Here is a 26,467-nt window from a genome sequence, read left to right as displayed (position 1 = left end):
AGAAAATGCTTGATGGTGTACCTACTGAGTAGTACAGTTTTCAAAACCTCACATGTCATACTGAAGCAGTGAGACGATAGATAAAATAAGAAAAAGAAATGTCAGGTACAGTTTGTTGTCTAACCAAAAGGGATGGATTTATTCGAGTCAGATTAGAATCTAGAAATATTAAGCTACAATACCATCAAGCCACAATTTCAATCAAGAATGAAAATATGAGAAGTAAAATAGTTCAACTCGCACGCCAAACTTATGTTTTATTGTAATCAATGTGGTTACAGTTTGTGGGCTCAAAACCCATTAAAATTTCTTAACGTCTTTTGTTTCAAAGGGGGTGGGGTTGTTGCAAGCCACATTTTTTTTTTTTTAATTTTTATACTTAACTTTTGTTCTCTATAATAGGTAAATTTGACATTTTGAGCCAAAGTTATGGGCTAAGTGGAGAATTAACATTTTTTTTTTACTAGACAAGAAGTGCTTTTATTACTTATTTTTTCCGTATCTATGTAAGAGTTAATTAATATGAAAACAAACTTTTACAAATCATATCTTCTAATATTTTTTCTCTAAGTATGGAGCAACACGATGTTATTCAATTCTGACACTATATTGGTTAAATTCAAGATTCAACACATGTGTGGAACTTTAAAATACAGTTTATTATTAAAATGATCTTATGCATATATCTACACAAAAAGTCTGCTCTTAAGAGCGATAACATCAAATTTATCAAATTTCGATATTTGATGAAATTATTATAAATTTTTCCAGTTTTTATGTATTTATGGTCAATTTCAAGGCGGGAGCGACACCTCAAGATATTTTTTGCGGTCAAAATCCTTTTGCATAACCAAATATCTCTACAAAAGGCAACTTTTCCGGGCTATTACTTAGCGTTTATCAGATTTTGATTTTCTTCAATCCACCCTAATGAACATGGCCAGTACTTCAAAAGTAAGTCCACCTCGTACTAGAGCGGGATTAAGTGAATCTGAATCCAGCTTTTGTTGTAAAAAAACACTACTTATTTTGTGGCGAGGAAGCGGATGAAGAGGCTGAGAAGAACAAAACGCAGAATTATCGCAGAAAAATTCATAAATTTTCTACACTTGCATTCAAAAAATCCCTTTTAAAGTTAGCTAAAAATTGTTCTGTGGTGTGTCAAAAGCTGCCCTTGCACGTTTTAATTTTGAGTATGATTTAGTTGATGCTTTATGAATTTTTCGGCGATAATTTTGCGCTTTCTTCTTCTCAGCCTCCTCATCCACTTCACAGCCACAAAATAAGCAATGTTTTTAAAAACAAAAGCTGGATTCAAATTCACTTAATTGCGCTACAGTACGAGAAGGACTTATTTTTGAAGTACTGGCCTGTTCATCCTCACTTTGCTGCAGAGATTGAACTTTTCCGGGTGTATGATTTTCTGCAATCCACGCGACTTGTAACGTACTTGTGACTTCTTAAATAATCAGCCTTCTTATAACTTCTCCCGACACTTGCATTGATTAAAGTTGGCATTCCACGACTGCCCAGCACAACAGTTTTACTTTCAGTCCAAAGTTTACTGCAAATAAAGCAAAATTGTGACATTTTTCTTAAATATTGATCAGCACAAACAACAGAAGACGCTTGTAATAAATACGTTTATTCACTCGAACTGCACGTTTAACTCAAAAAGAAGCAGGGGTCATGGTTGCCCACCTAGGAGGGGTCATGGCCCAGACTGCACCATCGAAATTTTTAGGGAGATTGTTTTGAGGGGTATTTCTTCATTTGGGGGGGGGAGGCTTGCTTTTGGGGGGATCTCTGCGATGACGAGGGGGGCGCACCTTTGCCCTTAGTGGGTTGGGCACCCCTGGGTATGTGAACGATGCCACATGGACTAGAATAGCCAGATATTATTCAAGGACATGCGAGTAGAGGGAATTCTGTAAACGACTGGCTGTCTTTTGAGAGAAGGCAATATCTGGGAAACGGTTTGGTCTTGGAGAAAAATCATGAGGACCATTTTTATAGAGAATTTTGAGATCTACAACTTTGGTCTGAGGTACATTTCGATAAAACTTACCGTTTTTGAAAAAAATCCAAAAAACCTAAAATTTTGACCTTTGACCCCGAAAAACTTTTTTAGCGCACATGGGATCGACGGGGACTTTTGGCACTTTATTTGTAATGCTAAACCCAAGGTCTGTACAAAAATTTAGCTTTCCCGGAATTTTTGTCATTTCGATTGTCTAAATTGACCGGACTATGTTTTAAAAAGCATCTTTTTTCATTTCAATCATTTTTGTCAATCAACTACCTCTTTGGGATTGAATAGTTCTCCATGATAATTCAATGTGAATTTTTTTCTGTGAACATTTTCTCCATTTTATCTTTGTTCTGTGTTTATGAGAGAATCATCATTTGGAGGCTGAGAGTTCATTTAAATACAGTATACTCTCTATCTGAACACATTCTGATGATCCCGGTGAATACAGATGCACTAACCAGTCTTCATCAACAACGAACGCCCCCCAAAATCTGAACACTTTAGTGAGTGTTCAGAATGGGGAGAATCTACTGTATTTCATGGATATTGGCATCATACAATGCTGCAATCCAGAGCACCCCCGGCTCCCTCGACTCAAAAATGAGAACAAAATTAAAAGGCGACCCATAAATATAAACTTCAAAGGTATTAGTACCACATTTGGCTCATTTCATTATACAAGGGAAGTTTTATGCAGCAATTGATTACTATAAAATAATTTTAAATTATTTTGTCGTGGTTATTAGAAGACAATTTGTAATAAAAGGAAGCTTGATAAATAAAATGGTATTAGATGATATGATTTATTATATTGAAAGAAATGATGCTTCTTGAGACACAACTAGGGGCAAAATTAAAACTGATTAGGTAATTCGGTCAAAAATTAATTGCAAAGCTAAGAAGCAATTAATTTAAAATAAAATATGGATTTTTAGTTAAGATGTGACGAAGTTCAGCACTAAAGAATTCAATTTTAGCAAAATTACAATTATCCTATAAAGTTTTCAAAAATTGACTGTTTTTTTTTTTTTTTTTTTTTTTTTTTGAAAAAAGGAGGATTAAATTTATAGCTGAAAATGACTGAATATGAGGGATAGGAAAAAAAATATTTAAACAGATTCAAACGCAAATTGTGAAAATTGAATCAAAAATGAGTTTTGAAAAATTCTGATGGTATGTACATATTTTTCATTAGAGAGAACAAATTTTATGAGCAAACAAATTTATTTTAATCTCTTTGAAATGATTATTGTAAAAGAGATGATTATGAAGAAAATTCTTACGTTTTATTAAAATATTTTTAGTTCAAGACTAAAAATGTGCTTTTTGATGGGCTCTATGTCATAAAAACAAATGAAGCGATTTTCCACAGTTTAGACAAGTGACTATAAGTAGTATCATCATCTCATTTTTAGCCTACTTTCCCAATAAAAGTCAGAGAAAGATGATAAAAGCATGAAAGAAAGCTTAATGCATCTTGAAAATATCGCGAAAAACAAAAAAAAAGTCAAAAATAAATAAAATAATTAAATAAATATCGAAAAATTAAAAATTGGAAAGTAGTGTATTGAGATGGGGAAAAATGAATGTCAGTCTGTCCCCCCTAATAACTTTTAAGTGAGTAGTCCGATTCGAACAATTTTTTTTTTGGTTCGAAAGATCTCGGCGAGGACACCTCATTCCTATATTTAACTTTTTGATTTGAACTATTTTTTGTTCAATTTTGAACAGTTCAAAAAAAACTTAACATTAGCGCCCACAGGGCAAGGCAATTCTGAACTGTGAGGCGAATTTGCTTCAAACACATTTTGTAGGAAAAAGCTTTTGATGAAAAACTTGTATATAAAATATCTTTTTGATTTGAACAATTTTCCGTTCAATTTTGAACAGTTCAAATCCCTTAAAATTAGCGCCTTTGGGGAAACCGAAAGTCATTGTAGATTCCGTACTTGAAGGCGGATTTACTTCATACAAATTTTGTTGGAAATAGCTCTTGACGCCAGACTCCGACTCCTACTCCTGTGCCGACAATTAATCGGACTCTGACTTTGTAGCTTTGGCAAAAATGTATACACAGAAGACAAATGACTGACTCCAATTCTTGGATATTCGACTCCGACTCCTTTACCCCAAAATGAGATTGACTGATTCCGCAGCTATGGTTTTAACTGTAAAATATATTAAGGTTTCATACTGAATAAAAATATAAAATGAACTAAAACTTTTTCAAGTGTGTGCACAACTGCAGTGCATACTGGTGCATACTGCACTGAAGTGCACTTTTAATTTGATGCACAATTTTCTTTTATAAATATTGCGAACTAGATATTTTTCCAAAAAATAAATTATTCTAAGAAGTTAAAAAAATTGATAATTAGAGGGGAGAGGATAATAATGTTTATTTGTTTTCAAAATTCCAAAATTTTTGTTCTTCATTTATACTTTATACAACTCAAGATGTATGTCCATTGCCTTAACTGTTAGTTACTTACTTTTATGTACAGAACTTCTTTTTGGTTCACAAGTTAACATAAAAACAATGTGAATTATTGAAAGACAACTCAATGAAGACAGTACATTTAAGTATTAACTTTTCAAATTTAGTGATAGGAACTCAAAGAATAGAGAAAGCTCTTACCTTTGATATTCTTTGCATCAACAGCATTGATCCCAGATTTGTGCAGCTGTACTCGGAAGACAAGTTCGTGATTGTAAGTACATGAGTTATGGGAAGAATGATCATTTTTGTATTCATGGTAGATTATTTTGAGTTCACCATCAGTTGCTCCAGTAACAAAATAATGTACCAAAGGTTGGTTGGCAATTTCTACACTAAGCAGTTTCAAAATACAATGAAACCCATATTGAACACTATAGCACAAGTCCAAACATTTTTTTTGAGCATCAAAACTATAAACCCTATAGTAAAAAAATTACCAATTATAAAATTTTAAATATTAGATCATATTTTTTAAAATTTAAATCTGAAAACTTTTATATCGACCAAATTTATGTACCTCAGGGCCAGACTAACGTAAGTCTAAAAATGGCAATTTTCAGGCTATTACTACATTGTATATAGAATCATATTCTGCATTGAATAATAACAACATAATTTTCAAAACATCTCATATAATTATTTAATAGTGTATCAGAGTCCAACTCTTTGTATGCGCCAGACAAAAGTTTTTGCGCTCTCCTCAAAATAAGTGATAGTGTGACTTACGTTAGTCTGACTTTGAGGTACAAATTTATGTCTAATTAAAATCTCAACATTAGAAAAACTAAAACAATCATAATTATTTTTTACAAAAGCAATAAGCTAACAAATTTAAAATAATTCATTCTATTCCAGAACAAAGTATGGGTGTGAATAGTTCCTGATAAGAAGGCGTCCTGCTGTGGGCAGGTAAACGGCAGTATCTGCAGAAATGAGTTTTCGAGATGTTTGAAGAAACTTGTTTTGAATTCAATACTAACAATACGGAAATGTGTTGGATTTAGACATTTTTTTCAGTCGAAACCAAGTAAGCAAGATTGTACAATAAATAACAAGAATGAAACATTTGCAGATACTGCTCTTTACCTGCCCATTGCAGTATTAATGATATTACATCTATTGAGTTTGCATTCAAATTCAATGGTAATAAACATTTCTAATTAATAACATTCAGTTAAGAATACATATGTTAAGCATGTAGTTACGTTTAACTAGTTCAAGTTATCAAACAAGTCTATTAATTTGCTTCAGCAGTTGCTGATGAGTTCAAAAATCAAAGGAGAAAAGAAAAAATGAAACAAAATTTTGATTTTTAAACTAGAAAATAAAAAGCATTTAAATAAGGAAAAGCAAAGCTATGCACAAGTCAACACTTCATTAAAATCAATTACTTTACACAAATGTTTAGCATTAATGAATGGTTTAGTTTATGTCATGTTTATTAGATGCATTACAAGAATTTCATACTGGCGTTCATTTATACATCTTCCTCAAATGTGTGTGTTAACTTTTAACATTTGTTTTTTGAGTATTTATTAGTAACTGAAACAAAACAATCAACCTTGGCATACAAAGAAATTATAATATGATCAAAGATGTATCTTTTTGAATTAGAAAATTTAATTATTGCATAAACATCAAGATACAGTGTGGTGGTAAGAATCAGAAAACTTACCTAAAGCATTGACCCAAATTATTTTTGGGGGCTATAAATAATGTTACTTTTTTTTTCTCAAAATATATGGTCCCCTCTCTTTTTGTCACAAAGTGTCACACTACATCATACTCATCCCCATACAATCCCATTCTCACAATTCATCATACTGCCGTGCTAAGCACAGATGTGGTATCTGCACATTTTATCAAAATCGAGTTATCGTTATCAGGTGGTCGTTAGTAATTTAATTTACCTAAATCTCAAGTTTTTTGGCGATTTGTAAACGCGAAATATTTAAAAAAGCTTTAAGAAAAAAGTCCTAACTGCAAATTTGCTTAATTTGCTAAGGCAATTTGAATGTAAGTGACAAATACTAAACCTTTTAAGTGGTATCTGCGCAGCTACCACTTTTTTCCTCAGTAATTTGTAAACATGACTTTTATACCTTAGTAAAGCAGCATATTTAATAATGCAGCAGTTTATTGTAACACAGAATATTAAAATTAGTTTACCGTTGAATAGTTGATACAGGTTGATAATAAAAACTAATACAACTTTGCATAATTGTTAAAGTAAATATTCAGCCTTTTCTATTTAAATGGTTATTTAAAATGCAAATTCTAAAAATGAAACGCATGTAAAATATTCATATCTAATTCTTTCATGCAAAAAAAAAACGCATTTCATTCTACGGCCAGTAATATTTTTATTTAAGTATTGTCTGCTGCCAAAATTATTTTCATGCTTGGTAAAAATGAATCTAGAAAATAAAACATTATAAAAAAAACATTCTTTGAATATAAAAAAAAGAAAATTGTTATGGATTACAGTTTTAACTGTCCGGAGTTTTGAAAATGGTATCTGTCAGAAGGTAGATTCTGATAGATTTGTATTAACAAAATAAAGCGAAACAGCTAAGTCCAAAGAAAGCAGATGTTTTCAGTATTATTTAATGATACATTGAGCACGTTTTTCAAAGCTACTTTTGTCGTATGTAGAGAAACCTAAGCTCTATGCTCCTTCCCAACTATTATTCCAATAGAGAGCGCTGCAAGCGCTTATTGAATTAAGTAAGTTGATTATGGGAAAATTTAGTGGCAACTCTGACAGTGGAAGAGATGGATAGAATTCGAAACACGAAGCGCAAGCTCCGTGGAAGCGAGTAATTTCGCTATTTAGAATAAATGATTTATTTTTAATCATTAATGTAAATAATGTACATAGTCTTCAATAAAGATGTTAAGTTTTCTTCGAGTCGTGATAATTTGAACCTATCACTGAACCACCGGATCTACATAGAATTGCATTTTTTCCCACATGGTGCATCGGCCGGGAAGATGAACTAATGAACTTTCAGTAAGTGAATCTCATTTGGATAGCATTTTTATGCGAAGACTGCAAAAGGTAAGAACTTTTGAATCATTTACATTGTTGAAAATCATTGAAAATGGAACCAAAATCATTTATACAAAAAAGAACTGTTCTTCGCTCTTCTACTACGGTAATCGTAAAAAATGTTGATAAATACATAGAAGAAGAGCAAAATGAAGAACTAGAAAATTGTTTAGAACTGTTAAATAGCAAGGAGATAGAACTTGATAACTCAGATGAAAAAATACAAATTTTGATAGAAGACGAGAAGAAACTAGATTCTGATATAGAAACTTCCATGAATTATAAAGATAAAATAACTTTGACGAAATGTCGGATAAATCGTTATTTTAAGAAATTAGAGCAGCAAAGTGAAAATAAAACGTCCATTAATAACGTATCAAATAATTCCTCTCTTATCGATGAAATTCGAAACCAAACACAAAGTAACGTACGGTTACCAAAAACTTCCATCCAAAAATTCAACGGTGATTACGGTGCTTGGATAAATTTTTGGAATTCTTTCGAAGTAACTATTCACAAGAACACAACACTTTCAAAAGTCGAAAAATTCAACTATTTGAAAAGTTATTTGAGCGGAAATGCTGCTAGTGCTATAGAAGGTTTTTCGATTTCGGAAACAAATTATGATTCTGCGATAGACATTCTCAAAAATAGATTTGGTCAAAACGACTTGATAATTAACACACACATTTCCAATCTCTTGAGTTTGACCCCGGCACAAAGCTCAAATGAAGTTACGAAATTAAGAAAATTGTATGATAAAATTAACGTACAAATAAGAAGCCTTTCTTCACTCAATGTCCAACCCGAGAGTTACGCGAAAATGTTAATTCCTGTTTTGATGAAAGTAATTCCTGCTGATATCGCTCTAGAATTTCACCGCAATAGAGAGAATTCAGCCAATATAGATTTGAATGCATTTCTAAGCTTTCTCCGTTCGGAGATAGAATCTCGGGGAAAAAATCGCTAGTATAAAACTTCCGCCTTCGAATAGCAGTGAACAGATTAAAACAAGTACTTTGAATAATAAGCAGTTCAGAAAGATCCCTTCCAGATCACAGCACTTAACAGAAAACAGATGTCCTTCAACACATGAGCTAATTGCTAAAACGTCAATAAATCTTGACAAGTGTCTATTTTGCTCAGAAGATCACGAGTCGGAAAAATGCGTAAATCTCAACGTGGATGAAAGAAGGAATGTATTGCGGGGGGATGGCAGGTGTTACTTATGCCTTAGAAAAAATCACAGAATATCTGCTTGCCACTTTAAGGCAACTAAGCGTTGCAAAATTTGCAAAGGAGCTCATTCCGAGGCGATTTGTTATAAATCTCAATCAAAGTTAAAATATAATGACACCAACAAAAAAGAAGCAAGTTCACTTTCGAGAAATAATGATAGTCAAGTTCAAAAAAATAAGGAAATTATTTCAGCCGTATCACATTCTAAATCCAATTCGATGCTTTTGCAAACTTGCTCGGTAAAAATCAAAACAAAACAAGGCATAAGCTATCCGCGTCTTCTTTTGGACAATGGAAGCATGAAGTCTTTCATTACACAAGAATTAGCTAATAAATTAGATCTTGAAGTAATTAGAAAAGAAAAATTATCGGTTTACACTTTTGGAATTACTGCGCCAATTCAAAAGACTTACGACGTCATTAGATTAGTACTTGAACATAGAAGTTCCTCCAATTCCAGAATAGAAGTTGAATTATTGGTAACCGATCACATATCAGGTTCGGACATTCCTCCACCAAAATCAAAAGAAATTTGACAAAATAAACTGCTACGAAATTTGATATTAGCGGATTCTCTTAACAGTCAACAACCTGTTGGCATTTTGATCGGAGCAGATTATTACTACAATATAGTAACGGGTCACATTAAACGTTTGAACAAAAATCTTGTCGCTGTAGAAACTATTTTTGGCTGGAGCCTACAAGGACGAGAAGGAGAAGATAACTTTACTTTATCATTTAATGTGATGGTAGAGGAAGATTTAATCTCGAAGCAAATAGAAAAATTTTGGGACTTGGAAAATTCTGGACTCATATGCGAAAATCAAAATTATAATTCAACCGAAAATGAAATCCTCAAACAGTTCAAATCTGATGTAGTATACGAAAATTGTCGGTATAAAGTTAAATTACCATGGAAAAGTGACACATCAAGATTGGATGATAATAGAGAAATCGCGGAACAAAGGTTCAACCGACTTAGAAATCGATTAAAAAAAAATCCGCAACTATTTCCTGAATACCAAAACATAATACAAGATTACTTGAAACAGAATATAATTGAACCCGTCACAGATGAAACGGATAAAGAAAATATCGTGTTTTATTTGCCTCATAGGGAAGTAATACGTGAAGATAGAACCACAAGCAAATTACGAATTGTTTTTGATGCGTCATCACATGACTCAAACTCCGCATCTTTAAATGACTGTCTCCACGTTGGCCCAAATTTGTATCCGGAGATATTCGAAATTCTGTTAAGATTTAGATATTATCCAGTAGCATTTACTGCAGATATAAAGCAAGCGTTCTTACAGATTCTCTTAGATAAAGAAGATCGAGACATAACCAGATTTTTCTTCACTGACTTCCCCACCAATGACAATATCCCGCCTCTTGTTTATCGCTTTTTAACAATTCTTTTCGAATTAAATAGTTCATCATTTTTACTATCAGCAACTCTCAAACATCACTTTAAAAAGTATAACCAACTCTACCCTGAAACAGTTAGTATTTTAGAAAATAATGTTTATGTAGATAATGTAATTCTAAGTCGAGACACAGTCAGAGAAGCCTTGACTACTTCTTTGGAAACAATCCAGATATTCAAGGAAGCGAGCATGCAACTGCACAAATGGCATACTAATTCGAGAGAATTACATGAACTTTGGGAAAAAGAAGGCATAATTTCAAATGCAAATTTTCAAATTTCTGATGTTGAAAACACCGCCTTAAAAGTTCTGGGCATGGCGTGGGATAATTCGAGGGATTTACTGTATTTTGATATTCGAAGCCTATTGTCATTTTTATCGAAGCCAATTGAGACAAAAAGGTTTATTCTACAAGTGTTAGGACGAATTTTTGACCCAATAGGAATTTTGGGACCCTTCACTGTAAGAATCAAACTCTTGATTCAGAAGATTTGGGCATCACATATAGATTGGGACGAGCCACTTCCTGAAGATTTGATCTCCCTATGGAGAAAATGGTGCGAAGAGTTGCATCAAATGAATAAATTCAAAATCCCTCGACATTATTTTTTTGAAAGTTTGTGCTCAGACATTAGAAATCTCGAACTACATTGCTTCTCAGACGCTAGCACAGTGGCATATGGTACAGTTGCGTACTTACGTTTCAAGACGAATGATAAAGAAATTCGAACGACGTTCATTGCTTCGAAAAATAGGGTAGCGCCATTGAAAATACTCACCTTACCCAGATTAGAACTAATGGGGGCATTACTATCTGCCAAATTGGGAAATAATATAGTTAGAATTTTGAATTTAAATATTCCTTGTTATTTTTGGACCGATTCAAGCATAACGTATTTTTGGATCAAGAAACAGCCCGATGCATTTAAACCCTTTGTTAAGAATCGTGTTCAGGATATTCAGAAGTTGACGTCACCAAATAATTGGGGACACTGCAGAAGTTGTGATAATCCAGCGGACTTAGTCAGCCGTGGAGCAAAGATCTCAAAGTTGATTAATGAACCCCTTTGGACACAAGGTCCACCTTGGTTGAGACTTTCGCCTGACCATTGGCCAAAATTGATCCATGAGAAAATAGTAGAAGAATCTCAGCTAGAATATAGAAAAAAATCCCTGGAGACACATGAACTCGAATGTATAGTCGAAAATAGAGAAGACCCAGTTGATTTATCCAAATATAGTGACTTAGAAAAGTTATTGAGGGTTACAGCATGGACAATGCGCTTTATCGTGAAATTGAGAAAATCTAGTAACATACAAGGAGCTCTAATTACAGAAGAGCTACAAGAAGCAGAAAATTTATTGATACGATGTGAACAAAAGATACACTTTGGAGAAGAATTTAAATCTTTAAGTGGGGGTAATTCGGTTGAAAAGAATTCCCCGTTGTACAATTTCGCCCCCTACATCGATGAAAAGCAAGTCATGAGATTAGGAGGAAGATTGGAGTTCTCCGAGTTTTCTTTGGATAATAAACATCCAGTCATCTTGCCTACAAACTCCGCGCTAACAAGACTGATAGTACTTAAAGAGCATGAAAAAATAATGCACGGAGGTACATCTGCTACTCTAGCCAAAATTAGATCTCGCTTCTGGATCCCGAAGGGGCGCCAGTTAATTAAAAAGATCATCAAAAAATGCTTGATTTGCCAGAAATATTTAGCCAAACCAGCAGATCAAATGACAGCGCCTTTACCGAAAGATAGAATCCAAGAGTCACCACCATTTTCCATTTGCGGAATTGATTTTGCGGGACCTGTATATGTAAAGAACTACAAAGATATGCAAAAGTCGTATATTGTTTTGTTCACTTGCACAGCAACTCGTGCAGTGCATCTTGAACTTGTATCAAACATGTCTACACAAGCCTTTTTACTTGCATTTAGAAGATTCTTAAGTAGAAGAGGTAATTGCAAAATCATTTATTCCGATAACGCTAAAACGTTTAAGAAAGCTGAAGAAGAAATGAGAAAGTTTTCTAAAATATTGGAAGATGATACATTTAAAAATTTCATAGCTAAAGAAAGAACACAATGGAAATACATCATCGAAAGAGCCGCATGGTGGGGAGGATTCTACGAATGCCTTGTTAGATCGGTTAAGGAATGTTTGCGGAAAGTGATAGGAAAAGCCCTTCTGACGTTCGAGGAAATGACAACGCTTCTAACAGAAGTGGAAACAGTTCTGAACTCGCGCCCACTATCTTACACCTACAACGAGTTAGATGAACCTGAAGCATTAACTCCTTTACATTTTTTAAATTATGCAAAGAATGACCACAGCTATCCAGTTCACTTCTCTGATCTCATCGCCAAAACTTCTCCTGACCAATTGAGAAGAAGAAAGGAGTATCAGACAAAACTGTTAAAGAACATTTGGGTGAAATGGAAAACCCAATATCTTCTAGATTTAAGAACTGGACATCGCTTGGATTGCAGTAAAAAAGGAAAATCTCTCAAGATAGGGGACGTGGTACTTCTCGAAGGAAGTAACAAAAATAAGTTCTTGTGGCCTTTAGGTATTATTACAGAACTCTTTAAAGGACGTGATGGACTTGTTCGTGCCTGCTCAGTTAAGACAAAGGACGGACAATACAGGAGGCCGAAACAACTAGTGTATCCTTTGAAAATGATCAATGGACAGTGAAAAAAAAACTTTTGGAACTTTAATTTTTTTTTTCTTTCCTATATATTAGTTAAACGATTTGATAGTTTAGAACTTTAATTTCTTTATTTTTGATTTTTGAATTTGTCTAATTATGTTTCATTTGATATTCTTTACTTATTGAAAAGCATAATAATTTGAATATGATATTATTTGTTTTTCTAAATACTTTTTTATATTGCTATATTTATTTTTGTTGTGTAAAATTGTTATTGTTATATTTCATATATTTTGATTACAAAGAAAATGTAAACTCGAGGAGTTTTGGTGGGGAGTGTGTAGAGAAACCTAAGCTCTATGCTCCTTCCCAACTATTATTCCAATAGAGAGCGCTGCAAGCGCTTATTGAATTAAGTAAGTTGATTATGGAAAAATTTAGTGGCAACTCTGACAGTGGAAGAGATGGATAGAATTCGAAACACGAAGCGCAAGCTCCGTGGAAGCGAGTAATTTCGCTGTTTAGAATAAATGATTTGGTTTTAATCATTAATGTAAATAATGTACATAGTCTTCAATAAAGATGTTAAGTTTTCTTCGAGTCGTGATAATTTGAACCTATCACTGAACCACCGGATCTACATAGAATTGCACATTTTTCCCACATCGTATCTGTGCAGATACCCCTAAAAATGCTTAGTAATTGTCACTTACGGTGAAAATAGCTTAGTATATGAAAAGGTTTTGAAAAGAAAATTTGTGGTAACTACATTTATTAATTTTAAATTAAGATTTTTAAAAAAATACTCTCTTACGGTTTTTAGATAAGTTATTTACGAAACAACTATCGCAAGTTGAGCATTTAATTAAGTCATAAATCAAAGAAACGAGTTGTAAAACTTTAATCATCAATTTCTCATTTTGAGCTCTACTGCAGATACCACATCTGTGCTTAGCATGGCAGCATAGGCACCCCTCTCTTGTCACATTTAACACTATATTCACAATAGAGATGAGTTTGGGCTCATTTTTGAGAGCCCGTGCCCAAAAATTTGTAACCGAGCCCGCTCAAGCCCGAATAATATTGTCTCGGACCAAAATCCGAGCACGCCCGAGTCCGAAGGAAACTTTCTTGTATCAAAAACTAAGCCTTCTACAGTCTGACATGATCTCTCTGTTAATGGAAAATGTTATGTCAAATGTTCTTCATTAACAGAAGTTTCTAAATTTTCTTAAAATGCTTCACTTCAAGTGCATTACGGTATGACATATTGCAATAGTAATCGCCAAAAAAACATTATAAATAAGCGTTAATTTTTTAATTAATTTTGGGGGGGGGGAAGGGGGGTAAATTTGACATTGATTGAACTGATTTAAATGTTCCTTTCATTTTCTCACAGTGGGAAAATGTTTATTTGCTTTGAATTTGTATGGAGATTGGCAATTGAATATGTGTGCTTGAGCCCGAGCCTGAAACCTATTTTCGGTTTTAGAGCCCGAGCCCGCTTCGGGCTCGGGCTGTCGGGCCCAGGCTGAGCCTGTCTCATCTCTAATTCACAAACATTGCTTTAAAAAGGGTTCTATTTCAACCAAAATGTGTGATGTCACACTTGTTACCCAACTCATAAAACACGAACCCTCTCCAACCTCAAAGCATGAAATGATACATGGAAATCCCGTTACAACGAACTTCAAGGGACCGCAAATTTTGTTCGTTGTAACGAGAATTTCGTTGATATGGAAATTTAAGCAATGTAATGGAAATTAAATCAGAATTGAAAATTTATTTTGCTGAAACGAATATTTTGTTGTATAGGTATTTATTGTAACGGGATTTCACTGTACAGTCAACTCCCGATTATCCGCAGAATAGGGTGGCATGGTAACAGCGGAGAAACAAAAACCACAGATAATACGAATAATATGTAAAAAACAATACTTAGTGTATCATTACTCATCACTCTCACATAAAAAATATTAATAAAAAATTAATTTGAACTTTGACATCTTGAATTCAAATTATGTTTTTCGCAATCATGAGTGTGTGCGGGGGGGGGGGGGGGGGGGGTATCTGTGTGTAGGCATGTGTGCTTGTGTGTGTGTGGGTAGTTGTGTGGGGGGGGGGTATGTTTATGTGTGGGTAGTTGTGTGTAGGTGTGTGTATGTGTTTGTTAGTGTGCATGTATGTATGTGTAGGTGTGTGTGTATGCGTGTGTGTAGGCAAGTGACGCAATCTGGAGACGGTTTTCGCTAGAGGAGCAGCATCGTGAAGCGGCCGGCCGACGGTGGTGCTGCAGAGGGAGGCGGGGGGGGGGGGGGGGATAAAATTATAGGGCGTCAAAACAGTCAAGTGAGAACAATAAGCAATCGTGATTGCTCAATAACACTCTCATTTAAATTATAACTAAAAACATTGCTACATTGCATCTACTAACATTGAATACAAAAAATATATGTAAAAATCTAAATGTGAACAATACAAGGTTCATACTCTATTTGAATGAAAAAATTCCATGACTTCTCCAAGACTTTTTCATGACTTCAATGAAAATTTTCATGACCTTGTTGCAAGAAGAGAATAGCACTATTTAATCTCAAACTTGCTAATATTTGGAAATGAGCATTAGCAAAATGTCTATATGAAAGCCACAGCCTTATTGAAGCACTTACTCGTAATGGAAAAAATATAAGTGCACACTTAAAAAACTAAACTATTCTCATTTGTCTTCATCACATAAATTTAAGTAAAGTAAAAATGAAGTGAAGCGAATATGATAATGTTTAAATGTCTGATATTTTTAAAAAAAAAACAAGCAGAATGATATTGAATGGGATAAAGGTTGAATGAGTCATCACTAAGTTTCAATAACCACGTAACTTGAGAGTATTTTGGTTCTTTAAAGTAAAGCCACATAGTTTAGTTCTTTATGTTTCTAAACTAGATCTTTTTTGAAAAAAACATTCAGTAGTGAATCAATCTTCTGATTCAAAAGTATATTTCTTTTGTTTACAAATTTGCATATTTTCAAATGCATATAAATTAATAGGTTCAGAAATTCTAGAACACGGTTAATTCCCGACATTGAAAGTAGCAGTGGGTTACATGGATTAGTTTTGGGTGCCGTATGTTGGGCACTACTGTTTTAGAGCATTAGATTTGCTCCTTTTCTGTATTCGATCGCCTGACTTAAGATCTTTATTTTCTAAAACATTCAACAAATTAAGATAAACTCTGATAAGTTTAATAATAAAGTCCTTACGAGCGATGGAATCGAACTAGCATGCAATTGAATTGCTTTTTTTTTTTTTTGAGTGGGCGTGGCAAAACTAAGAACGTGAAATTTTGCTACTGCAGAATATGAAACATAAGAAGTGTTGAAAATAACAGAAAATTCAAAATAAGTGATGTCCAGGCAGTAAAATCACATCGCAAAAAATGGCAAGCGGCTGTGAGAGAAGTGGATGCAATGAGATTTCAAAATTCAGATTCGATTTTTGGATCGTTCAATTTTCCACTTTTAATTGCTTTTATGTGCACACTCAAGATTTCTAATGCTCCTTTAGCTACTGTTCCTTTCTCTTTGTCCAGGACATTTTTCCATGACTTGAAATAAATTTCCATGACTTTCAATGAAAATTTCAACTTTCCATGACTTTTCCAGGTCTGAAATTCTGTTATTTTTTTCCATGACTTTCCAGGATTTCCATGACCCGTACAAACCCTGACAATAACACTATCATAAGTTTAAAGAAAATTGTGAAAAGAACCGCGGATAATCCGACCGCCCATAACTTACTGTATTTATGTACGATCCCTTTGCTAAAATATCACTGCCTCAAAATAGTACCAAAAGTTAAGAGAGATACAATTAATATCTAACCAGAGAAAGTATCCAATCAAAAAACTCAACTAGAGAATGCAAAAGAGTTTAAAAAAAAAAATATTACCTGAATAAGCTGTCTGAACATGCTGTAGCAATGATGTATTTTTCATTGTCATTTGAGAAGGATGCGTCATAAGCTCTAACCGTAACATCCATAAATCTCATTTGAGGATCTACATGAATTTCGGATTTATTTTTCCAAGGTTTTTTTGATTTCCCCACAGTTGATAAGACATAAGAAGTCAAATGTTCACACCGAAGACCTTAAAGAAATTTTTTCAACATATTAGCTACTAAACAGAAAGGCAAAACCATTTAATGTGAAAAATTAATTTAAAATATTGTACTTGTTTCATGAGTTATTCTCCATATTTTCATTTGTGATCTTCCACCAACAGAAATCAATAGATAAGCATTTTCCTGCCACATTTTGGCTTTTGCAATGGAGCGTATGCTCGATAAATGTCCAGACAGATTGCATAATGACAGAAGAGAAGTTTTTGTTGACTCATCAAAGTGAAGTTAAGTTCAAATATATTTTCTCTTGAAATAAGTAAGAGTTAGCTGAATTTCAAGTTATTATGTCCATAAAAATTGATACGAATACAACTTAATTTTCATATTTAACCTGCCTTGGGCAGTTAAATAGCAATGCTTGCAAACTTTTTGTATTTTTGTCATTTATTTATGTCAATTTTCTGTACAAACATACTTATTTGGTTTCTGATGAAAATACAGCTTGAAAAGAATGTCAACTTCCAACTTTTTACCAATGTTTTTGGGAAATTCAAAAATATGTTTCTTCAAGTAGCTTCAAAAATGAGCTTTTGAAATACTTGAAGAAACATTTTCCGATTTCCTACAAATACTAGTAAAATATTTACTAAAGTAATAATATACAACAATTTTTGCTGTCTGTAAAAAATTAAGTACTCATTTTGTTATACATGTGAAATGAACAAACCTATATTAATCAAGTTTCAACCATTATTGAATACTTTACTTATATTTCTGAACAGAAAAGTTTAGTTAAATATCTTAGAGCAAAGCAAAGGATACTGCAGATTCCTATAACTCGTAAAGTTGTATCTTCTCCACCACAAGCAAACACTGACATTGACTCTAAAAAAGAAAAGAATATGAATAAAACGTTACCTAAATATGCATAAATTTCTATCATTTATGTGACGGGTCATTCTCACAGAAACGGTCATTTTCATATCCCTATAATAATTTACGAATGTTTTATGACTCGTACATATTTTTAGGGGTTTAAATACTTTTCAGGATAGAGTTTAACAAGATCGTTAAAAGTAAAATTTCTATATTTTATTTTAAACAAGCTGCGTCGCCCGGCTATGCAGGGTCTACCTGGAAAATAAATTTTACGTTAAGTGCCACGTGTTCAACAATCAGGCTTAATACTGTAAAATTTCTTGTAAAAATGATGATTCTTAAATTTCGGTAACGACAAATCTTAAAAGTCCTGAATAAATTAAACACAACCCGCCATAATTACAACTGAAATCCTTGATTACCATCTGCTGGCAGTACAAAAAAAAAAAAAAAAAAAGATAGCCAAAAAATAATTAAAAGGGGAAATGTTTAATAATTTTACTTGTTCAAAGTCAAGAAAAAAAATGGCAACAGATCAAAAATGATTTTATTCATGTTAATTTAAACACAGCTCATTAGAAAGCGATAAATTTAAGATTTGATATGCAAATGTTTGATAAAGCTTAAAAGTGACAAGGGGCCCAACTTGCTCTTGATGGCCTTAGTTAATGTAAGCTATTAAAAGGCTTCTTCATATCTATTATTAACTATGTTCAAATGCAACATCAACTCATGCATTATTTTTCAATTTCTGAGAATAAAACTAATGCACACACACAAAACTATTTTTTCTAAAAAATCAATTACATACTTGATGGCAAATTATTTGTAGTAAATAAATAGCAACAACAGGTAAATTCTTGTCCAGATATTCCATGCTAAGGAAAAAGTAAAATAGAATAGTGAATGAAAATACAAGTTTAAATTAAAAAGTTACAAAATAATATAGCTTCCACACCAATAATAAGAACACAAAACATAAAGAATCAGTGTCAAGTAGATAAAACTTACTTTTATAATTGCTTTATGCAAAGCAAATTCAAGATTCTCTTCATAGTAAATTATATCTTTCTTTTTTATTGCAACGAACGTGGCTTTTCCGTTTTCCTTGAGGAAAAAATCCCAAGATCGATGACCACCACCACATTCAATGTTCAAAACAGCACTTTCAAGTTGGCTACTCCATACAATAAAATATTTCTAGAGAAAAATACATGAAACTTTATTACATGAGATCTTCATTCAAATGATTAAACGGTTGACATGAATTTCATCACTGTCTTCAAGTATTTAGCCATGACTTAACACTGTTAAATTGCTTCCTTTTAGCAGTTAAGGTTGTTTCACAAAGAAATTATATAAACAATAACATTAACAGCATGGGTGCCCACATGCAAAATTGTAAGGGGGGGGGGGAGTGCCTCAGATGTTTTAACCATGGTTTAGAAGGATATTTTCCCCATGGAAGCAGGTTTCAGGACAGATTAGTCATTGAAATTTGATATTTTTAATTACTTATTCATTAATGGCTGAAGAACAAATGTTTTTACATTTTTGCAAAGGAAAAAGTACTAAAAGCAAGAAAGTTCTCATTTTTAAGGGGGAGGGAGACTCGAGCCTTCCTTGCCCCCCCTATATAGGCGCCCTTGATTAACAGTATGATTAGCAATTTCAAAGAGGAAATGCATGAAAGCAAATTTTGAGTTCATTATTATTATTTTTACAATATTTTAACTGGGGGTCTAGAACAGAGAAGTTGCTGCATTGAAAAAATACTTTTTGAGCATTAAAAAAAATTTTTTTTTTTTAAATCTATACATTAATGGTTCAGCAGATTTTCTTCACAAGTAAATGAATACCTTTAATTGGCAGAACAATATGTACCAATGGCAATCAGCTGATATTCAACTATAGAATGATTTAAGCAACATATCACTAAATCATACTCTTGTTTTAATAAAATCAAATTTGTATGATTTTTAAACATATTGAAAAAAAATATTCCTTATGTACATTTTAAACTATTATATTGTAACATCCAAATGACTTTAAAAATATTAAATCAAAATTGACTCAACAGTTCTATGTCAGAGACTAGCTAAAATAGAGTGTACATTTACAATAGTTTTCCATCATGAAAAAATCCCCCAACTTTTACAATTTCTTTGAGCTTATTCTAAAAATTATTGTATTATTATTTTTTTATATTTAGAACAAGTTTGTTGCTGTAGCTAAGTGCAATGCTGAATCTAGGGGGAGCAAGCCCTTGCTCCCCCTCCACCCTTACCTGGGTGGCAATATCTAGGGGGTTACAGATTCACCCTACAGTGGTGGTAAAAAAAATTGCGTCACTCGCGAAATCCAAATATTTTTAGCATTTACAAGTAACTATGAAATATTTAACGGTTCTTGCATCATATAACACAAATTGGCATCCGTACATGACTCAAGCTATTGTGTAAGATTGCATCATCCTTCTAAAGGGGTGGTTTCCAAGCTGCGTTTTCTAGCGGATTTGCGTGCGTCTCCACTGTTCGTATCAGAGATCCTTCTGCACATGTGTGCACCATAGCGTTCGTTGTTCGTCCGCCATCTGCTGTCCGTTGCTGAGGAGCCAAACCGAGACAAAAACGAGTGAGTTTATTGATGAAGAAAAGCTCATCAGGCTTTAAAGGTTAAAAATTGTGATGAATTGATAAATCGGCAGTTGTAGACTAACATCAGTAATAGACATAATTAAAAAGGGGACCAGTTGGGAGCACTGCATTTTGCTATTCTGTAAAACATGGAATTTGGGTGCAGCCCTAGTTTTAATTATACTTCTTATTTCTTAATTGAACTGATTCAAACGTACGTATATTACTTGAAATTATGAAAAAAGAAAAAGGTTTTTAACTGAGGGTCAGAGCAAGCTTTTCAGTGGAGGAAATGTTTTTTTTTTATGTCTATTCTGTAATATACTGCCATACTGGTAATTTCAGATGCCATTTCATCAAGGACAAAATTGAGGAGTTCTGGAGTTAACCTAAAAACAAAGTGTTGTAACTAAAAAAGGTTTCATAGGGAGGGAAACATTGAAATTTTAGATTGTTTTTCTTGCTATTGACAGGGGGAGGGGGATTTGTAGAAATTGAACCTTTAAAAAGGCGATTTATGGGTAAGGAATGGAGCTCAGGAGCTGTCATCCATCCATTTTTTTTGAAAACTAGATTGTAATTAATTCCTCCTGCTATTTCCAATTTGTATAAATTGAAGGTCCAAAAATGCAATTGTAGACAAACTTTGAAGGTATTACGGCAAGCTAATTAACATAGCAAATATTCATTGCTGGTCCCTGTAAATGAATTTAAAAAAAAAAAAAAATAGTGTGCCACCAGTCACCATCACGAAACTTAATCCAATTTTTCATACAAAATCTGAAGATTAACAATTATAAACAACTAGCACTAAAACAATTCTTATTCACAAATACCAGAGAGTAAGAGGTCTATACGTGAGAGACAGATATATCTGAAGCTTATTCATCGTGAGGTTTTCTCCTTTTTTAGTAATATCCAACTCAGCATCAAAAAATCTGTGAGTGAACATGAAATCACTGCCATTCCCACCCTTACAGTAAGAATTTATTGTTCAAATTTATATGGCACCAACTTTGGTGTATACCCTTTCTAATAAAAAAGGAATTAACAAAATCGGGCTATTTTATAAAAAGGTATGCGTGATCATACATAAAAAGAAATTTGAGTGAGCAATAAATCAACCCTGTTTTCCTACATCTGGGGTAGAATTTTTTTCTTTTTTTCCAAATTTATATGGGGCAACTTTGAGGTGTTCCCTACCGAATAAAAAAAAATTATCAAAATCGGACTATACTGTAAAAAGTAATGCATGGTCATAGATAAAAAAAATATACGGGCCGACTTGAGAACCTCCTCCGTTTTTCGTTGGTTAAAAAGAAAAGAAATAGAGGGGGGGGGGGGCAATTAGATGATCAAAAAAAGTGAAATTATTCAAAATTTCCAATTCAAAGATTTCTTTTTAACGAAATTAAGATTTCCCCCAACAGTTATTACTTTTGTCTTATTAAAATTACTTTGTTTTCTTATGACGCGTTCTTTTCTTCTCTTCAATAGTAAAGAACATTTTTACAAACATTCAACTCGGCATTCATGAAATTAAGATTTCCCCCGAAAGTTATTACTTTTGTCTTATTAAAATTACTTTGTTTTCTTAATACGCATTCATTTCTTCTCTTCAATAATAAAGAACATTTTTTACAAACATTCCACTCTGTATTCTGGGCATTCTGGGGCTAGGGCACGGGCTCTGTGCGTCCGTGTCTCCCCCCTGCGAGCCCATTATTATTCTTTTAATATTGAGATTGGAGCCTTGTTTGGGCGAGTTTCGAGCGCGATTAACGTAGTCTTGGAAACTACCCTTGCACTGCGAGACACATTTCTCCCCGCCAAGACGGACAATGACGTCATTGACGAGAAGTGCAGTTTGGAAAATGCAGTCTTGGAAACCAGAGCTTTACTGTATCAAAAAACAACAAAAAAAAAAAAAAACAGTTGAACGTTCGATGCATTTATTTATGATCTGGACTTACGTGTTGCAGTTTTTCGCAATACGTTCAACTGATATCACAAAGGAAGAGTGTTGCCATTGCATTGGACAAAGAAGGATTGTCGTCATGTTCCATTGCAAAAAGAATAAACTGTTCGCAATCGACTGTTGTTTGACTACTCAATAAGCTAAAGAGCACCGGAAGCACACTAAGAAAGAACGGCAGTGGTCGTCCACGAATATTCAATGCAGCGCAGGACAGGCATTTGATACGACTCAGTCTTCGGAACAGACAATAATCTTCCACAGACCTTAGAACAGCATGGGAAAACGAATCAGGTGTTCACGCATCCACATCTACTGTACGAGAACGACTGTTTGTTGAGGGTTTGGTGGCACATCACCCACAAAAGAAGCCATTGTTGACCAAAAAAAATAAAGAAACAGCGTATACAGCGCGGGCCGACACGGTCTAATGGAACCAAAAAAATTTGCATACCGATTTTCAGATTCCTATATTTTGAAAACGCCATGCCACATATTGTTGCTGGTTCATGCAAATAACACACATCAAAATACATGTAAAATGGCATTTACAAGGTTCAAAAATAGGAAAATTTTCTGTGGCCCCCTAAACCTCCCCCCACCCACACCCTACGGTTGAAGTATGGCCCCCTCAATGTTTTTTGCAAGCACCCCTACTTTTCCTTAATTCAAGACGATTCAAATCTTTTATCATCTTGCACTTAAAGCTTTATTAATAATAAATAAAAACCTACTGTGTAAAATCCTAAAAGCAGTAATTCTTCTTTATAAAACATCATTCTACCAATCCATTCTAAATTATGAGGCATCTATATTAAAAAAAAAAAAACAATAAAATAAAAAGTCAGAAAATAAATCTTTTCATAACATTATTTTTACAAAAATGCACTGAAATTAGTACCTTAACTGTATTTAAGACATTTAATGAGTGATTTTCTAAGCTATACACCACAACTTTACCGTCTTTACCGGATGAATAGATAAGAGAATTTTTTTCTTGAAGATCAGTCACTCCACTGTCTCCATGGATGCCGGAAAGCCTCTTACAAGGATTAATCTGTAATTATAAAAGCAAATACAATTTACTAAAAACATAATCAACATTAAAAACTAACTTCTGCTAAATTTAATACATGAAATTTAATTATGTATTTATGAGGTAACTCTATAAAGAGCAACAACACTTTTCTAAGGATTTTAGGAAAATGAAGATTTAGCACTCATTAATATTTAAGTTCTTCAATTACAAATCATAAATTACAAGTCACAAGCTAAGGTTATAACTTTAGGGATGAAATACACGATTTACCAAAATATATACATCTCTTTTCACTCACAAATAAATACTTATGTCTAAAATAAAATAAAATAAAGTAAAATAAAAAAGAAAGGGGAAAACACACACACACACACAAATAATTTTAAAACTATAATACAATTCTGATTTTTTACTTAAAAATGGAAACATAAAAATAGTTCTAAGAATCTAAAAATTTATATTAAAATCATTTTTAATAAATAATAATGTGAATGATATTTTTCAATCATTTAAAACAGTGAAAGAATTCAATGGATAATTAAACAGATAAACTTTTTCGCTTAGAATCAGGAGTTTATTTTCTTACTTCTTGAATATTTGCAGCATCTAATAAAAGATAAAGATTCAAGTTCCCTCTTCTGTCACCAACAATCAAGTATGAAAAATCATTTGTGTACAAAGCCACTGTTGACCACCAATGTTGTTTACATTTTGGGAGGTGAAGTTTTTGCAAACAATTAATTTCAATGTCCTCATTAGCAAGCTGTATTTTCCACAATATCTGAATGAAAAACATTCTATTTTAAATTAAGTATACATTCAAAATCAGAACATTTACAATCAAGTTTCCATCAAATGACAGACCTTTAATGATTTTTTAATGCTTGTTTAATTCATTTTGGAGAGAAATGACAAGCAAAAGTGACTTCTCTGGGGAGTTTCTGTTTTTGTAGAGAAACTCTGCAAAATGTGGAGTAGTTGGCAAATCTTCCTAATGCATACAAGTAGGAAAGGGCAATTATCAAAACAACTGTTAAAACAAATTAAAACATCAACAAAGATAGGTAGTTTTCCTGAGCAATTAACAATACATGGTCAGTTATTGGGAAAAAAAAGGAAACAGAAAATGGAAGCAAGGGATGTTTTTTAAAAATATGTAATAAATATTAATCTTGAAAAAAAAAAAAAAATCAAAACATTAACAAAGATATCTAGTTTTACTTAGTAATTTCAGGAAATTTCAAATTTCAGTAAAATAAATAAACAATGAGCTTTGAAATTAAAGAGAGAGAAAAAAATAAATGAGAAAAAAGAAGGGAAACCAAAATTTTTTATCTTTTAAGGAGGTGCTTGAAAAAAATAAAGCACTTTACAATATAAACAAGAGATTTTGTTCAAAAATAAAAACTTTAAAAGGCCTTTGCTAACAAATCAGTGAAATAAAACAGTAAAAAACTTTGAAGGACCTGTGGGAACCCTGCCCTTTTTCCGTGAATGACCCCCTTCAAAATCAAAAGCTGGATCCACCCATGATGTTACTGTACTTAATATGAAATAAAAAACCAAAACTTTAATAAAAGCAAATTTATTAAAAGATGTTGAACAAAAATATCGATCAGTGTTGTGCACGTTTCCTCTAGTAAACCATTCTCCAGTTTGCAGTAGAGCCTTAAGTATTTTCATAGTATTATATTTGTTTCAAGATGAAACAGAACCTAATATGCACTGGAAATCCAAGACATTTGCTAATCCCAATGAAAACTGAATGCATTAAATAAAATATCAGAATTTGAAGAAAAGTGCGAAATACAAAGTTTTATTCTTTGGGTAAGTACAGTAATACTTTAAGGATAAGTTAATATTTCTTTTTTTTTTACTTACAAAATGGGCTATTTTGAAAACACAATATACTTCAATTTCTAATCAGCAATTTTTAAAGTCGTAAGAAAACTATATATCCCCTTACCATTTGGCCCTTTAAACCACAGGTTAATAAATTCATGCCAGGTTTGTTCACCCAATGGAGAGCACATATTTTACCTTGATGAACTTTTAACTTTTTTATTTTAGGTTTCCCACAAGACCAGCCTGGAATGAAAGAACATTAAGGCATAATTCTACTGGTTTCAGTATAAACATATCAAGAAATCAATAAAGGAAGATAACTTACCTTCAAAATCAAAAATAGTTAAATCTCCACAAATGTTTCCCAGTGCAACATATTTACTTTGAAATGAAACGGACGATACACAAAAGGAAGCATAAGAATCATCCATATGGGCATTTACCCACAATTTATGCTTCAAATCATAAAATGATAAATACCTGAAAACAATACATATTATTTTAACTAAACAAAAGAAACATTTAAGTTTGAAACTCAGTACTAGCGTGATGAAGAAGTTAATATCCGATTTTTTAATAAACCAACCTCATTGCAAAAATCTATATATATATTTTATTTATACATACAGTAGAGCGCCAATCGCTCCACTCGGGGCTGATTTTTTTTTGTATGAATAAAAATAGCTTTATAATTTCAACAATAAGAACGATAAATCGTAAGAGACTGTCGTCTGCATATTTTGCGTGATTTTAATTGTTGGAAAATGACCAGAAAATTGAGATGATTTAAACTTTTTAACTGTTGCCATCTTGTGTTTGTCAACAAACAAATGTTTGTAATTATTTTAAGCAAGGCTTTTAAAATAATTTTCAATTTTCATTCTTTGCTTTCCTTTTGAGATAAAACGGGAATTGGGATGGTCGTCAAGTTTTGGCAAGTAATTTTGTTTTTGTTGGGAATATTGCTTCCTTGTCAAGCATGGGAGGGATTAGAATTATAAGAAAGGTATGGAAGAAAGTTCCGTAATGACCACAACATACTAGTTTTTTTTTTTTAA

General features: G+C 32.9%; 1 protein-coding gene across 1 annotated transcript in view; it reads right to left on the bottom strand.

Moving 5' to 3' along the window:
• LOC129219987 (WD repeat-containing protein 6-like) overlaps positions 1-26,467 on the bottom strand; it is a 77,917-nt gene that overhangs the window by 6,412 nt on the left and 45,038 nt on the right. The window contains exons 7-17 of the mRNA XM_054854310.1: positions 25,735-25,889; positions 25,531-25,652; positions 24,151-24,345; positions 23,427-23,582; positions 23,260-23,334; positions 18,926-19,114; positions 18,726-18,792; positions 17,858-17,920; positions 17,746-17,762; positions 17,146-17,305; positions 4,687-4,859 (exon numbers count right to left, since the gene is read on the bottom strand). Coding sequence (XP_054710285.1) covers positions 4,687-4,859; positions 17,146-17,305; positions 17,746-17,762; positions 17,858-17,920; positions 18,726-18,792; positions 18,926-19,114; positions 23,260-23,334; positions 23,427-23,582; positions 24,151-24,345; positions 25,531-25,652; positions 25,735-25,889 — 1,372 coding nt within the window. The remainder of the gene's footprint in view (positions 1-4,686; positions 4,860-17,145; positions 17,306-17,745; positions 17,763-17,857; positions 17,921-18,725; positions 18,793-18,925; positions 19,115-23,259; positions 23,335-23,426; positions 23,583-24,150; positions 24,346-25,530; positions 25,653-25,734; positions 25,890-26,467) is intronic.

The sequence above is a fragment of the Uloborus diversus genome, chromosome 4 (genome assembly GCF_026930045.1).
Source record: "Uloborus diversus isolate 005 chromosome 4, Udiv.v.3.1, whole genome shotgun sequence".
Lineage (NCBI taxonomy): Eukaryota > Metazoa > Arthropoda > Arachnida > Araneae > Uloboridae > Uloborus > Uloborus diversus.
The sequence above is the reverse complement of the archived record's forward strand: the minus strand, read 5'-3'. Positions and strand labels throughout refer to the sequence as shown.